Here is an 18,372-nt window from a genome sequence, read left to right as displayed (position 1 = left end):
GATGTTCTATCTTCTAAGTGTTCTACTCTGCAGGTAGTATTCTCAATTTAGTTTTTAAGTTGGTTTATTGCTTCCTGCATTTCTAGGATTTCTGTTTGTTTTTTATAATCTCTATCTCCCTATATAGTTAATCTTTTGCTTCTTGGATTTGTTTATGCAATTCTTTGTCGAAGTGATCTTCATTGTCTGATTTTGCTGTCTAATGTCTTCCTTGAGACTCCAGATCATCTGAAGCATGTATATCCTGAATTCTTTATCTGACATTCCATCTGCAGCAGCTATTACCTCTTCTAAAATTGAGTTGACCTGCATTGCTTGTGGTCCTTTCTTTCCTTGTCTTTTCATACTGCTCGCGTTTCTTTCTGCTTGGTGAAACTGTTGTGTTATTGAATTTCCCCCCTATATATTTATATTGCTCTTGTATAGTTGAAAAGTCTCCCTTGCATGGGCGGGCGGCAGCTGTGCTCCTCCTCCAATTGGGGTGATCTGTCTACCACGCCCGCGGACCCCTGGGCCTGTTCTGCCGGTTGGTCGGTGTTCTGCCTACCTTGCAGGCGCGGGTGGTGGCTCTGCTCTGCCCTTACTCCAATTGGGGTGATGTGTCTACCACGCCGGCGGGTCGCTGGGCCTGTTCCGGGCGCGAACGGTGGCTCTGCTCTGCCCCACTCCAATTGGGGTGATGTGTCTACCACGCTGGCGGGTTGCTGGGCCTGTTCTGGGTGCGGGCGGCGGCTCTGCTCTGCCCCTACTCCAATTGGGGTGACGTGGCTACCAAGTCGGCGGGTCGCTGGGCCTTTCCCGGGCACGGGCGGCGGCTCTACTCTGCCCCTACTCCAATTGGGGTGACGTGACTATCATGCCGGAGGGTCGCTGGGCCTGTTCTGGGTGCAGGCGTCGGCTCTGCTCTGCCCCTCTGCAGTGGCATTTCTTGAGGAGGGGTTCTGGAAAGAAAAAAAGAGGGTTCCTAAGCATTTCCCCAGAATCAGTCTGAGGAAGCCTGAGGAAGCTTCATAGAAACAAATTTGCTTCTATTGTCTTGCTTCTTTCCCTGTATTGTGCCCTCAGCCTTCTCTTCCCCAATCCCCAGGTTAACATTTTAGGATCTTCATGACCAGAGTAGGAAAGGGCCTTTAAGTCCCAATCATACTTAGTCATCTGAAAAACTGATTGCAAATGTGTGGGGCCCAAAATATGACTAGAGGCCTTGTAAGGTAAAAGACTCTTTTATGCATTTATCTTCTCCTCCTTCTCCCTTTGCTTTTCCTTACAGCTCACCTCTACTTTTCTTCCACCATTTTTATTTTACCAGGTGCCTATCCCATTCCCTTAGAGCTTTGTTCTTAGCTAGATGTTAACTGACTTCAATATTAGTTGATAAAAATTTCTCCCTCAAGAGAGATTTGTCTTTTGGCTAGAGACTCTTGAAACTAAAAAGCCCTTATGATGCACCAGAATGAATTTCAAATGCTAGAGTGTTGTGGGAGTCGATTCTGGACAGGATTTCTGCTCAAGACCTGTTGCTTGATCACATTATTTATATTTATAAAACCAGTGGCATATTTTTAATAGAATGAAGTTAATTATCACAAATAAGAGCACAATTTTGTCACGGTTATAGCTGTCCTGACCAGGCTTTTACTCTTCAGGCAAGCTCCTACTAATTAATCAGTATTTCAGTTCCAGAAATCCCATATCCATGTATTTATAGGATAATCAGGGAATTATTCCCATAAAGATGAATAAATAGTGTTTCTGAATCTAAGTGTTCACATTTCTGATGGATTTAGTTTTCCTTTTCATAAAGCCTGTTCATGATTTCGACTTTAAAAATGTTGATTAATATTTTGTTTGTTATATGTGTGGTAAGATTTCTGGCAACTTAAATTCTATCCTTTTAGAATTTTAGAATTTCCTCCTACTCTCCTAATCTACTTACAAGCCAGGTAAACTCAACTAGATGTGCTGTTTCTGTTTTGTCTGCTATTTCCTTTTAAGGATTTGTGTGCCTCTTACTGATCACAACCTTTGTTCCAAAGAACAAAAATAATGTTTTCACAGGGAAGAGGGTGGATTTTTAGAGGCTGTATCTTGTATGGTTCTGTCAAAATTTTGTAATTCTAGATGCCATTGTGCAGTCCAAGTGACTTTGCATCATTTGGTTATTGGAGCAGGGAACAAATCTTATTTAGGATGTGGGTAGATTACTGTCATTATTCTATTTCTGTATTTGTTTATTTTTGAATACTTCCTCACATTTTGTATGCACTTATGTTACCTACCTTTATCCTCCTTCCTTTGTAAATCTTCCTATTTAATAACAAAAGGACCCATAGTAATACCACACCATTCCTTTGTTCATGAAGTTGTAGTTATCATGGCTAAGATTTCTATCACTGGTGGAACACCAAAAGTATGGCAGACATTTTGCATATTTTATTTCTATTCTTTAATAAAACTCTACAATCCCTGTATAACAAAAAGCACAAGGTGCCATACTCTATCAACCTCATTGCACTATATTAAATTACTAAATTATACTAAAGTCCACTTATTCATTTATTTGTTCAATATTCATGGAATACATTTATTCATCCAATATGTACTGAAAACATATTATATGCAAATAATGAACTTAAGTGCTGTGGGAATTACAGAGACAACACATACATTGTTGATTTTGGGTAGTTTACAGGTCAGATGAGGAAATAACATCTGGGTATACAAAACCAAAATAGAAGGTGAAACTATGAATTTCTCTGAGGTAGTCTTCAAAATGCAACTGATAAACTAACATTATATAAAAAATTAATATAAATAGATATTTGATCAGTGACTGAGTGAATGCTTGAAGAAAAACGATATTGGAACAGTTATGCAGATAAAAGTCCATATAAGTTCAGAGGAGAGCTGAACAGATCAGAATGCATTCCACAGAGAATGTAGCATTTGAGAGGAAACAGGGTATAGATCCCAGAGATGGGAAAATGATTTTTCTTTTTAAAAAAATTTTAAATTTGTTCTTTTTAAATACACATTTCAGTAGAATATATTTTGACATATTATACATACATAGAGTATAACTTATTCTAATTAGGATTCCATTCTTGTGGTTGTATGTGATGTGGAGTTTCACTGGTGGTATATTCATGTACGAACATAAGAAAGTTGTATCTGATTTGTTCTACTGTCTTTCCTATTCCCATCTCTTCTCCCTTCCCTTCATTCTTCTTTGTCTAATCCAATAAACTTCTATTCTTCCCCCATCCCAATGTTGTGTGTTAGCATCTACATATCAAAGAGAACATTCAACCTTTGTTTTTTTTTGTTTGGTTTATTTCATTTAGCATGATAGTCTCTAGTTTCATCCATTTACCTGCAAATGCCATCATTTCATTCTTCTTTATGGCTGAGTAATATTCCATTATGTATATGTACCACATTTTCTTCATCAATTTATCTGTTGAGGGGTGCCTAGGTTGGTTATATACCTTAGCTATTATGAATTGACCTGCTATAAACATTGATGTGGTTGCATCACTGTAGTATTTTAAGTACATTGGGTGTCCCACAAAGGAGTGGGATAACTGGGTAAAAATGTAGTTCCATTCCAAGTTTTCTGAGGAATATCCATACTGTTTTCCAGAGTGGTTGAATCAATTTGCATTCCCAACAGCAATGTATGAGTATATCTTTCCCCCAACATCCTTGCTAACATTTATTGTTACTTGTATTCTTGATAATTGCTATTCTGACCAGAGTAAAACTACACTGGGAAAGGATCTTTCTTTTCTTTTTTTTGGGGGGGGGTACTGGGTATTGAACTCAGCCCTATTTGTATTTTTTATTTTTATTTATTTTTAAGTTGTAGATAGACACAATACCTTTATTTTATGTATTTATTTTTATGTGGTGCTGAGTATCCAACCTCACACATGCCAGGTGAGCACTCTATCACTGAACCACAAACCCAGCCCCTGGGAAAGTATCTTTCAAATGAGTGAATTGTATGAGCCAGGGCATAAAGGTAATTAAATGTGAGTATGAAATTGATAGTTTAACAAACAAGGGAATCAATAGTGAGACAGATGGAAATGTAGATTGAAGACCTATAGGAGGACCTTGAGGGATTGAGTATAAGATGTGGGCTGATCCACTCAGCAGTTTCCATTGAAGTTTTCCTAGTTGTATAACAGAACAATCAATAGAAAACAAAGTCTCACTAGCAAACTGAATGTAAAAATCGCACTTGTTTTTGAAAGGGAAAAAGTGCATTACCAGCAGTCTTTCAGTGCTGGAAATTTTAATAAGTGTGTTAGATTTTTTCTTCCTCCAACTTTCTCCAGTTGAAACTTAAAAAAAAATAAAGCAAAGCAAAACTGTTTTCATACTGGGTAAAGTAAAGATTGTTATTCTTAGCCAGGCTCTGCGGTGGATGCCTGTAATCCCAGTGGCTTGGGAGGCTGAGGCAGGAGATTCGCAAATTCAAAGCCAGTACCCTTCCTTCCCCCAAATGGTTGTTATTCTCAATTTAAAACAGTTTTTCACATTTTGAATAAATATTTTAGTTCCATTATTCTTTTGTCTGACCTATTTGTCCAGTTCCAAGACAAACTGATTTGGCATGGCCCCACATAGGATAAACCACAATGAACTGTGGAAGTAGAAGAAAAATGCTTTTGTTTGAACATGAAGTAGAGAAATGGTCTGGACTCCAGCATCTGGTAAACCTGGGTTTCAATCCTAGATCTATCCTTATTTACTGTGTAACATTTACTGGTAGAAACTAAGGAGTAAAAATGAGCTGAATGGTCCAGCTCATTGTATGATAGGGTATTGTAAGCACTAACAATTATATATATTTATATACATATATATATATAAAGTACATATAAATGGTACTTAGAAGATAGCAACTATTTTCTTTTAATTGTCATAACAATTTATTGTTTTGCTAAAAATATTTGTGATTTAGTTTATTCAGCTAAGAAGGAAGAAGAAAAGAGTTTTACACACACACACACACATCTTATTATATCTTAGGTTGGAGGAAATGGTTAAACATAGAGACTAAGAGTATATCTCTGGTACCCACCTTTATCCAATGCTAGAACATAGCTTCCATGAGAATGAGGGATTTTGTCTATCTGGTGTACTGATGCATCTCAAGCACTTAAATACTATCTGGCTCAGCAAACATGGAATGATGCATATTTGGGTTAATACGTTGACTCTACTGCACGTTAGCCATTTGACTTTGTACATATCACTTTGTCTTCTGCCTCAGATTCTTTATTATCCCTACAAATACCAATTGTACCAAGTATGAGCTGTGTTGGGACATTCAGGCATAGAATAGAGTCTCATTAAAAAATACTTGGTTCTCCCTTATCACCTTCATAAACTCTGCAGTGGATGGGTCCCCTCCTAGAAAGGTGTGGCCCAAAGTCATTCTACTGTGGCAACATGGTCCTTGCAAGGCATACAAAGGGAACTTTGCCCTGCACAAGAAAAAGGGGAAGGAACCAGAATTTATTTCAGGGAAGATTTTCAGCCAGAATCCCAGCTATTTTCATCACAGAGATGATCTCATTTAAGCTTCATAGTAATTCTCAGTAATTTATTATTTTTTTCATGCCACATCTGGGAAAACAGGAGGTTCATAGTAACTTGATTTCTACCCAGATAAGTGTATTTCTTGTTATTAGTAGATGCCCAAGGGGCTTGCATTATAAAGGCTTCCTCCATATATATAATGAAAGACCCTTATTAAATAATTATCAGATAAGCAGAAGCATTTGTCAAATGTCCAAATATTGGTGTTTCCCCAAAACTGTCTTGTGGCTTTTCACTATTAGACTTATACTTTTAGATGTTTTTTTTCATTATTCAACTGAAGAATGATACCTAGTCCTGCCCATCACAAAGATCTTGTGATCTAACTTGTAAATTGTAAAATGCATATTTGTATTCTTGTTATTACTTGGTCTTGTAACAGAACTTTAATGGAAAGTGTTTGGATAGTGGAGCACAGCAATCAGTATGCAGAAAATATCTCTCAGTTCACAGAGGAAAAATATGAGTTGCTCTATGAGTAACTGTCACAGCACAGTTATTTTTTTCTTTTTTCTTTTGAGAGAGAGAGATAGAGAGAAGAGATAATTTTTTAATATTTATTTTTCAGTTTTTCAGTGGACACAACATTTTTATTTTTTAAAATTTTTATGTGGTGCTGAAGATCGAACCCAGAGCCCCGCGCATGCCAGGTGAGCGCATTACCACTTGAGCCACATCCCAGCCCCACAGTTATTTTTTAAGAATTTATTTAGAGTTAACCCTAGTTCCAGCCACTTTATGTTCTTATGGATATTAATCACAAGCCAAATGAAATACTATTATACTAATTCATATATTGCTCCACTGAAAAGTTTATTTAGCTGTATCTGTGTAAAAATTTCATCTTAAAATTTGGGTTTTAACAAGTTATGGAACCATTTCTCTCATGATTGACAGGAGTATTCAGTTTGTCAAAGTCATGTCTGAGCATCATGGATAAATTTCTATTTTTTTGTGTTTTTGTTTTTCCTGTTAGAATGCCACAGAACTATGACTCACTATACTTTTTAATATTTCATTACTCTGTTAATAAATGTTTCAAAGCAAAGACATTTCAATCAGTATACATATTTCCAAATAACACAAGTCAAAGAACTGCATGAAAAAGAATGACTTTTGTAAACTAGGTATAGTTTCACCAAAGTGATACAAAATTAAACAGTTTCACAGTTTAAGCAATAAGCAAAGATTTAAGTTTTACATGTGAAACTTATGAATTCAATGTATATTATAAATCAATAATAAGAATAAGGGAAGTCTATTAAGTTATATTATCATTCTTCAAAAGAAAGGATATTTTTTCTTCAAATAAATTGAGAAACATGACCATTTTCTCCTGCCCCACTCCACCAGAAAGCCCATTTTTAGTGAAATTTATTTAATTATACTTTATTATAGAAATGTAAGGCTTTTATTTCAATAATTATTTATGGAATTTAAATATTTAGTTTGTAATGCTATGTTTATTTCATTGGGAGATGAGATTTATTCCATAAAGGGTTTAGTAATTAAAATCAATGTAAAAAATAATTAATATGCTCTGAGATAATGATACATTTTATGTATATGTAGAATATATAGATATATAGATTCTGTAGTTCAGCTATTATGTTTGGTTATATGGAAAACAATATCTGCCATAAAATGTTAGGTACTAGCTTCTTCCATAATGTAATGTTTTTAGATGGAACAATTGCTCAATCCACTGTCAACTAAAACATGCTGGTGATAAATGTCTAGTCATTTTCAGAAGATAACTAAGCTCTATGCCAGTACAATATCCAGGACTGAAGACGCAAACTTCTCAAGTAACCTCCAGAATGTGTACATAGGATTAAATTTCTTGATTGTACTACAGGAAAATTGTAGAATGGAGAAATAATTAAGTTCTAGTCTCTGCTTTAGGTACCTAGCAATGTTGAAGAATGGTGCATCAAATACACCAAGAATATGGCAATAGGATGACATTATATATAGCATTTTTAAATAGTAACAATGTAATACTCTCATAAATATATGAAGTAAAATGATGTGAGATAAAGCTGGAAAAGAGGACTTGAGTTAATTTTTGGAGGGATTTTAATGTCAAGCTAAACAATCTCACAAATTGCAATAGGTAAGAATAAGCCTCTGGAAACTTTTGTGTTGAAAACTGACACAGTGAAAAATGTGTGTTTGGAAACTTTTCCCACTATTTGTGTAAAATATTGTAGAAAAAAACTGGAGATTAGATAATTAACAGGGTATTTCATTGGTCCTGGCTTTCAGTAAAGAGGGCTAAAGTTGTTTTGATTTGAATGCATGGAACAAGGAATTAGAGCAACTGGAGATATTTCCTAGATTTCAAGGTTGAAGTATAGAGGAAGAATGGTTGTGCTATTTTTGTTTGTATGTTTGTTTGAACTGGGTTTTGATCCTAGGGGCACTTTACCACTGAACTACATTCCCAGCCTTTTGATTATTGTTTATCTTGAAACAGGATCTCACCAAGTTGCTGAAGCTGGCCTTGAATTTGTGATCCTCCTGTTTTATTCTCCCAAGTTGCTAGGATTACAGGTGTGAGCCACCATGCCTGGCTGGTTGTACTATTTTTAAATGTAATGAATAGTTGGCAGGAGAAGCAAGTATGGAAGGCAAGGTGAGAAGTTTGATTTTAGTTTTTATATTATGGGTAGGGCTATAGATTGAAACCATGAAGATTTATTTTTTAGTCATACTGTATGTTTAAACAGATGAATAGGAATACTCTCCATGAAGTTACTCACGGGGACCCAGCTTTCTCATCAGAACTACTGCAGCAGAAGAAAGAATAAGACTGAAAAATATATAGGCATTTTACCAATTGAATCAGACCGGAAGTGACACACATCACTCCTGTTCATATTCATTGGCCTTTAGTCCCATGTAAGTGCAAAGGGGCTGAGAATTATGATCTCTTATAGGATATTGGTGAGCAATAATAAGGCCCCTTATAGATGCATTGACTGTAGGATCAATCTTTCCTAGCTCTGAGTAGTGTGTGTATGTATGAAAGGGAGAATTAAAGGGCAGGAGGAAAATGCTTTGTCTTAACTTTATGTGAAACTCCCCATTCTTCACTGAGACACATTAACCAAAGGAACTGTGGACTCACTAGGCTTTTCTACTCTTAAATATTATACTCTGAGTATAATTTTTCTGATGATGATATATGGGATGTTGAGAAGCAAGAGGCTCACAACATAATGTACTCTTATAATACTCATATGAGGGGCTGGGGATGTGGCTCAAGCGGTAGCACACTCGCCTGGCATGCGTGCGGCCCGGGTTCGATCCTCAGCACCACATACCAACAAAGATGTTGTGTCCGCCGAGAACTAAAAAATAAATATTAAAAATTCTCTCTCTCCTCTCTCCTCTCTCACTCTCTCTTTAAAAAAAATACTCATGTGACATTTTAGAAGTTTTATATGTAGTATTATTAAATTCTTTATTCTGATTCTATTGAAACATGGAACATAGAGAAACTATTTGTATTTCTAAGTGTTTAAAATTTAATTGTGTAAAAGTACTTGAAAGTGTAACTCACTGTTAATCAGGAGTCTGTGATTTCATGATGAGAAAGTTTGGAATAAATTTAGTTACCAAAATCTTTCTTACCATTGGTACCTCCAAAGACAATCAAGTTATACTCATCATTTTTACAAAGTAATTGTGGAAAATCAGGGAAATATTCATTGAGCTCCATGGCAGTAAAGTATTCTCAGTGTTGTTAGAGTGTTGGCTGATTTGCAAATACCAATCTAACTAGAGAAATAATGCTAAACACTTTTAAATGTTTACTTTGATAAGAAACTGAATGAATAAATGTTAGAAACAATTTACTATTAATATCTACCATATCAATGTAATGTCATCTTCTCAAAAGTCTTTCATTTGGAATCAAAAGTTATACAGTCACTCCTATGTTCTAATCTCTAGCACATGAGGTTGTTAGGTTGCTATGTATAAATTCTTTGTTTTTAATTACTGGAAATCATGCACTACCATATGCAGTGTCCTTGAACCTGAAAGATGTCTAGGGTGTTGAAATATAAAACTAAATGACAACATATAAATATATATTATTCATAAGCCTAAGTATTTATTATAGATAATATTCCTTGTAGAGATGTGATAAGTAATAAGATTTTGTTTATACTATTAGAGGAAAATCTTTATTAAAATTAAGAAATTATAACTTAGTTGAACCTTATTTAATTTGAAATGTTGAGCATGAGTCCACTTTGAAAGAAGAGCCAACAGTTGAACATCACAATAGGAATTTATATGCCCATTTATTTGTTTCAATATGCAATTCATGACATAAAATTCATTATAAATATCTTTTCCTATTTCTACACACTCGCTAGAAAAAAACAACAAAAACCTATAATTTTGTAATCTAAGGCACACTTCTTCATAAGGGAAAATTTTAACATAGAAATCAAGTTAACAAGTCAGATTCTAAGATTGAGATGCTATTTTTTCTATTTTTTAAAAACTATAAGCTAAGTGCATTTAGAAATGGCATAATTCAGTATGGTAGTAGTTTATATGAATTAATATTTCTTCCAAAGATACCTGACTCATAGTCTGGGAAAAGCAGACAGCCTGTATGAATCTGACTTACAGCAAAGCATTTCATTCATGTCCAATACTGCATTTCCCACCAAAAAAAGTACATCACATGCTTAAAACCCTGCTAGAAGCATCCAATTAGCCAAAAAAAAAAAAAAAAAAATAAGTTGCTGTACAACACATAGTTTCCAGAAGTCTCTGGTCTTTTAATTGAAGACATGACTAATAGAACACAATTTGCTTTTGAAATACCCTGCATAAAATATAACTGAATGGGGCTGGAGCTGTGGCTCAGTGGTAGAGCACTTGCCTAGTATGCGTGAGGCACTGGGTTCAAACCCTGACACCACATACAATAAACAAATAAAATAAAGGTATAAAAAAATATGACTGAAGTTTGCTGAAAGACACTTAAACAGAACAAAGGGCATATACATTTAATAAAAGCTTACTCCTGATAACACACAATAAAGCCTTCATGGACACATATTGCTTTTATACTTTAAAATAACCTTTAGTATTACCAAGGACAACAGATTGTAGAATTCTCAAAAATATTTTGACTGAATCAGGAGCAGTACTTTTGCACTTATTTTTAAAACTGCATCTTATTTCAGAAATCTAGTGCAAAAAGGGATTGCTTAACAAGGATACCTATAAAGGGCTAGTATTCTAATGCTCATAATCAAAACTTGACTACTAGCTGTTTACCATTTACCAAGTTTCAAACTACCATTTTCTCCTTTGTTCTTAAACTCAGATCTTTAAAATTTCATTTTAAAACGACTTTTAAAAACTAAAGCTGTATAGCAAGAACGTATCAGTTTTAAAGACATCATCTTTTTATTCTGAAAACTTAATTGGTAGTAAATTTAAGATAATTCTTAACAGTTTTCTTGTATTGCTAACAAACAAGGGGCACAATCATACGTTCACTCTAGAAATGAAAAAGGCACTCTTAATTATTATGGGAAATCACTAGAATGTTTATACATAAAACATTGAGAACCATTGAGGTACACTGACCTCTAAAGGCGTAAGTAATTCAATGGTTCTCTGTTTAAAACCTCAGCTGCATTCCTCTTGCCATATGTATTGGATCCCACATTCGTAGTTGAGAGAACGGCACCAAGGCTGTGGCTGGAACGAACTAAAAAATTTGCCAGGCGTTGTGTTGCACATGTGGCAGTGTTGCATTTCCGTTTGTCCATCTGGTGATTGGTAATGCTGAACAAATATGAAAGGTTAGAGGCTTAGAATTGGGACTGGATACAGATGAAAAGAAAAGGAAATATTTTCACAGAAGTAGCTCAGTGTTTTGGTTTGCAAACATCTGGATGACAGATCCTTTTGATACCTTGAAGATGCAACAGAATCAATTTTTGACTAGGAAATGATACAGCCTCTTTCACTGTAGACAATGTTTCATTTCCCAGGATAATTCTTCCTTTGGAAATTCAGAATACATTTCTGATGAATGATGATGATGATGATGATATAGTGATGATAATAATGATAATAATAATAGTCTTTCTATTATATTCTTCTAAACCTTGTTGATAAACTTATTTTATGACATATAAAAAGTATTCAGAATGTAAAATTTATATCTAACCCAGAATATATAAAAATTGAAATATATGAAAATAAATGTGTATATTTACACATATATATCATTTTATATTTATATAATTTTTGTATAGGTGTAATTTTAATTTCTCAGATCTTTCCAACAAGAAGTAAGCAATATTAGCTAATTTTTGTTAAGTTCCTTGAAATAATGAATCAAGAATGTCAAGAAAAAATATCAGAATGAAATTCTGCAATATACAACAAGATGGATAAGTTTTAATGATATTATGCTAAAGCGAAATAAACCAGTCCCAGAAAAACAAATACTGCATGATTTTACACAAATATGAGCTATCTAAAATACTCAAATTTGACAGAATGGGAAGTTGCACTCCATGTATACAACATGTCAAAATATATACTACTGTCATGTATAAATAAAAAGAACAAGTACAAAGAATAAAATACTCAAGTTTGAGACTTAAACCATGGAATTGTGTTTACCAGAGACTGCGGGATGGGGAAATAGAGAGTTGCTAATCAATGGACATGAAGTCTCTATTAAGAGGACTAAGCTGGGGCTGAGATTGTGGCTCAGTGGCAGAACACTTGCCTGACATGTGTGAGGCACTGGGTTTGATTCTCAGCATGGCATATAAATAAATAAAATAAAAGTCTATCCACAACTAAAAAAAAATATTTTTTAAAAATGAATAAGCTGTAGAGCACTGTGTCTACAGTCAAAGATAATGCATTATCCACTAAAAAATTTAAGTGTCCTTACCACAGTAAAATAAAATGGAGAATTTCAGATATTATAAAGTTAGGTGTTATAAAGGGAAATCAATTGGTCACCTGTTCAGGCACTTTTTGCATTGTGGGAGTTCTAAGCACAAATACTTGAACATTTCTATCTTCTGGTCACTTAGATTTTATGCTTTCAATGATTTTAATGCAAGGGCTAGGGTAAACGTTAAAAACAAAATCCTATCTGGCCCAACCTCTTAAAAGAGCCCGCCACTTTATGATAGCACTGTGGCTTGAGGACCAAGTCTTTATACTTGAGCCTTTGGTGGTACGTTCCAGATACAGACCATATACCAGTGTGCTTTCAAAGTGGTATTTCATTACTACTTATTGTAGTACTGAAGATTGAACCCAGGGCCTTGCAAATGTTGAGCTTTATCCCAGTCTTTCAAATTGGAATTTTAAATGGATACAGAACAATAAGATTGTTTTACTCATTTGGGAATCTTTAGGAAAATTATAGAAATATTTTAGTTTTTAACTCCATAGAAACCAAAGTGTTGCTAAAAAATTATATATAAGTAATAGTTATGAGGCCAAAAGCTCAATGTTCAGATGTGAATAAATATACATATTTTGGGTTAAATACAGTGGATTTATCTCAGTGTGTTTACTTTGTGAGGGGGAATATTTAATTATCTCTCTCTGGAGATAGCCTAAGTGTAAATTTTTTAAAGTTTTATGTGAAAAAAGAATTTAATTTTTTTACCACCTTATTATTTTCCAAATGTAGAAAATTCTTCAGACAGAATCAGGTGAACTAAATATTTATTGACTCTACGTGTGTGCAGACAAAGCAATTATTCAGGCAAAGGAAATCCAGGCTGGGATCTATTTTTTTGGTCTATATCTTATTCACACTATTCTAATATTTTTTTGAAGGTATAACTTTGAACAATGTGCATTTCAAAAAGATAGCTTAATGCTATAAAAAGTTATAATGCTATTTTCATACATTGGACATTAAGTTCTAAATGATTTTTTTTCTTAAAAAACAACAGGAATTGGAATTTGGCCTTAACACTTCCAACTAATAGATGTAAAGCAGTAGGGGAAATTATCAGTCACATTAGGAAATTCAAAGGGGCTATCTATCCCAAGATGTGTTTAGCCAGTGCTTGGAGTATGAAATACTGTTCACTAAATACTCAGCTGGGCTTTGATAATCAGTTGGAAGGTCAGTAGTAGAATTTAAAATTATTCTAGGAAAAATGTTATCTTATTTGAATTACCTAGAAGGACCACTATTTTCCATAAAACAAATAGTAAGAACTTTCATGTTTGTTTGTTTCATAACTGTGAATTTTTTTTTCCAAAAATGCTGTTGGGCATGAACAAAACTCTACCCCAAACAGTCATTTGGTTGGAAAATTATGGCTGAAATGGTTAGTAAAAGGCATTGCACCTCCACAGTCAGGCATTTTTTTCTCATTGACTACTTGGGCAGACATGACTTGTCTGTCTACCTAATTATTGAAACACTAAAACTACAGACCACTTATAGGCACATACACACCAAGAAATTCTTGACCACAAGAGAATTTAAACAGCAATGGCAATAAGCTAAACTACAGCTCTTAAATTGTGTATGTTTAAAGACATTTCAGTTTCAGGGGTTTTTTTTAATTAACATTTATTTGTGGGAGTCTGTGAGATTCTACTGGGAGAGTCTAGTGACTATAGCTTAGCACTGGGAAATTATATTTTTAACTACCCTCTGATTATTTGCCAGATAGATACTTACAATAACATGTAAAGGGAAAGTGTGTGATCCTTTGCCTTAGTCATGAGTAAGAAGTAAAGAAATGCCAGGTGTTGTGGCACACACCTGTAATCCAAGCAACTCAGGAGGCTGAGACAGGAGGATCTCAAGTTCAAAGCCAGTCTTAGCAATTTAGTGAGCCCCTAAACAATTTAGTGAGATTCTCTCAAAATAAAAAAAAACAAAAAGGTTGAGGATATGGCTCAGTGGTTGAATACCCCTGGGTTCAATCCCTGGTACAAAAAATAAAAGTAACCATTTTCTGGTTTGTAAAGTCAGTTTATTGCTTCTTAATCCTATCTCATACCTGTACAAATGTTGCAGAAGTCTCAAATGAGATGATTGAATTTGATGAAGCAAATTACAGTGAATAATAAATATATATTAGCTTCATTTTTAAAAGGAGTTTAAAATTTGAGATATTTCTACTAAGGTTTTCTTAGCTTTTTATGAGATTTATAGGATGTTATATAATACTCAGGATGACTAATCATTCGTCCTTTAAAAAATGACCAAATATACTGATTTCAGGAAACACATTAAAAAGCAATTTGAAGAATGCCTTATAAGTATACCTAATTCAAAGTAAAAGACTGTGAGACCAGCATGATTTAATTTGATAATAAGTAATATTATGAATTATTCTAATTCTGAATGAAGTTCACCTCATAATAAGCACATATTCATAAAGGCATATTTGTAAAGGTACTTAGGAAATGTCTGTATCTAATGAAAGAAAAGATCAAGATATTAACATACATACTAAGTAATACTGTTAATTTTCTTGTCATCATTCAATTGTTCTCTTATCAGAAACTTCATGTCAGTTTTAAAGTTATTTTTATCCATGAAAAACCTTGAATTTTTATCCATGAAAAACCTTGAAAATTACAGTCAGTTCTGAGAACATCCTGTAAACTAAATAAGCCCTGAAATGACAAAGAAAATCCTTTGATGATTCCTACTATTTATTATAAGTAGGTACAGTAGAAACCTTTACACATTGCAGTGAACCACCACCCAACAGAAAACATCTCAAAGAAAATAAAGACAAGATGATAATGTTTCTAATGAGAAAAGTTCAAATATGACTAAAGCACACTCTTTTTAAAGATAGTTTGAATTCTCCTTGGTCTTGAAGAAAGTATATGTTCATTCTTACAAGACTATATGGGCAAAACTGATGTAGGCACAAACAAATCCTCATGACATTATTTATGTCAGATGCATGAATCTGGACTCCAAAATCTTTTATATAAGGAAGAAAACCTAAGTTTTAAGGGGTTTCCATTCATAACTTGTAATTACTGCTAATCATTTCACCTGACATAGTTTTTACACTTCCTTAAAACTACCCTTTAGATGATATAACACCTTTGAATAATAAGCCTTCCGAGGAAATCTTGATGCACAGGCTATATAATGAAAATATTTCAAGAATTATTAATCTATCTTTATAGCAGCTCAGAAGTAATATCAAGAAGATTAACATTTTATCATTGTTTTATTAACAGAATAGCCATAAATATAGAATGAATCTCCAAATAGCAAATGGCTTTTTAACTAGTTCCTCTTAACTTCTGAAAAACTTGAATTTGCCCCCTGATTATTTATATACACTTTAATTTCCAGAAGGAAATGTAAAAGTTTGGATATTTCCAAAGCCCTTTAAGGAAAAAAAGTCTATGTAAATATACACAAAATTCTACTTGATATAAAATACATGCTTTACTTAATCTCTAGTTTGTTTCAATATCAGGTTAATAGAGTAGAAATGACTACCTTTTAGTCTTTCCTGCTTCGTGTTCTGGCTTTGCCCCTCTAAGTTCCAACAGCGTATTTCTTGATAAAACTGGAACTATCCATTCCTGTCTGTTAGAAGTTCCAGCAGAGAGATTTATCAGTCATTGACAATATTCTTTAAAGAACACAGAATTCAAGGAACAACTGAAAGGCTTTAAGTACTGCTTGTAACATAATTTCACCAGAAATCTGATGGCACATGGGCTGTTAGTTATAAAGCAGTATTAAATACTAATTTTCCCACACTTTACAAAAGTAACCAGATTTTAAAGTTAGTGACTAACCTTTCAATGGGGGTAGCTTTCAGATGGTTTAATGCCACAAAGAACACAAGGAGCACTACTGGTAGCTTTAGGACACACATGGCTTTCTTGAATTTTCTGAAAAGAATAATCTAGCAGTGAAATCAGGAAATTTCTTACAGTTGAGATTGATGTCATTTTAAATCATAACCTGATTTTAAAATTAAATATTTTAAAACATAATTTAGAAAGACCTTAATAATTCTTATTGGTAAAATCCTTTAATACTCTTCAGTTTTCCAATATTTTTAAAATGTTCATTTTCCCAATTTTCTTCTCTCAACAATCTAATAATTTATATTTTAATAATCAAATTTTAGCTTTCCTTTGAAATAAACCATATATTTAACTTCGAATCTTCTTTACTAAATAATACTTTCCCAGAAATAAGAAATTCCTTACCTTTTAATGCTTCGGTGTCAGCAATATCAGAAAATGCCTTTGATAGCAAGAAAGCTGCATGAAAACAAGTCCAAACTTGCATTCACTAGAGTATTTGCCCCCTACTTGCTTACCAATAATCCAGCTCTTATATACCCTTCACACCTTTCTCAGCTCTGACATCAGGCAGCTCAGAGAGACTTTGTCATCAGTTTCCATCCCTACATAGAAAGTGCCTCATAGACAGCAGAAGCAGATGGGTATTATTACATTAATACATCAGTAAATATTAACACAGCAGATACAGAGTGTCTCTGTGCAGTTAATGATGTGTAATATACAGCAGAAGTTTCAATTTGTCATCTTTGTAAAATGTAAGCAGATTTTCAAGAATTACATGTATGTCATAGTAAAAACTTAAAAAAAGAAGTAATTAAGAATAACAGTAAATGTGCTTTTATGCAGAGGAGAGTCAGAGACAATGAGGAGATATAACTAAATCCAGATGATCCCTGTGGCTTAATCCCATGACATTCAGAAACATATTGAATAGAAGGGTGAGGTTTATTTTTTTAAAAAAGTATATAAAAACAAAAGTCATTTACAGTGAGGTGGGGGAGATTTAAGGCATAAAACAATGATTTTATATCTACAAATTCATATGTCAATATTTAAATAGAGGTGCACATATATATACACATACATATACATAAAACATATATATATATATATATATATATATATATACACAAAAAAAATATATACATATACAAATACATACACATTCTCTCTCTCTCTCTCTCTCTCTCTCTCTCTCTCTCTCTCTCTCTCTCTCGCAGTTTTCAGGGACTTTTCCCATTAGTTAGTATACAGAAATATCACAGTTATTTTGAAGGAATATATTTTTTTCCCTTTTAACTTCTTAAGAAAATTATGAATGACTTGATTCAGCAGAATACTCTCTAGTTTGCCTTTTGAAATAATTTGTTATTTTTATTTTCACCAAATGTGCTTCCCTTTTTTTTTGTTTCTTTTTAAAAGTTTTTTGATTCTTTTTAGTTTTACATGACAGTGGAATATTGACATATCTAATATACATGGAGTATAACTTCCCATTTTTGTAGTTGTACATGATGTGGAGTTTACTGGTCGTGTATTCATATATGAACATAGAAAAGTTATGTCCAATTCATTCTACTGTCTACCATGTACAGCAACTAAAGGAAACTCAAACTGTCAGTGAAACGGTGTATGTTTGTGTTATCTAAAAATGATGGAAGTTCTCCAAGTTAAAAAAAATAGTAAGCTTATTGATTTCATGTACTTCTTTAAAGCTTAGTAACACCATTTGGGGGTGTTAGAAGAAATTTCAAGAGAAAGAGACTAACTTGTTTCTAATACTTGTTTTAATATTCGATGATTCTGCAATTTTAATATTTCTGTGAAGTTTACTGATATTCCAAAAGGGAAGCAAATGAAATAAAGGTTTTGGAATGTCAATAATTTCTTATAAGATAATGCATATAACAGTTG

General features: G+C 33.6%; 2 protein-coding genes across 2 annotated transcripts in view; one reads left to right on the top strand and one right to left on the bottom strand.

Moving 5' to 3' along the window:
- SLCO1A2 (solute carrier organic anion transporter family member 1A2) overlaps positions 1-18,372 on the top strand; it is a 146,828-nt gene that overhangs the window by 22,979 nt on the left and 105,477 nt on the right. The gene's annotated exons all lie outside the window — the stretch shown is intronic.
- On the bottom strand, positions 11,241-16,520 carry IAPP (islet amyloid polypeptide; the record flags this gene model as incomplete). Its single annotated transcript, XM_081309371.1, has 2 exons — positions 11,241-11,439; positions 16,441-16,520. The coding sequence occupies 2 exons, from the start codon at positions 16,518-16,520 to the stop codon at positions 11,241-11,243; spliced, it is 279 nt and encodes a 92-aa protein (XP_081165497.1).

The sequence above is a fragment of the Spermophilus citellus genome (genome assembly GCF_964194105.1).
Source record: "Spermophilus citellus genome assembly, chromosome: 10".
Lineage (NCBI taxonomy): Eukaryota > Metazoa > Chordata > Mammalia > Rodentia > Sciuridae > Spermophilus > Spermophilus citellus.
Note: the sequence above shows the minus strand (reverse complement) of the source record. Positions and strands in the feature narration are given on the sequence as shown.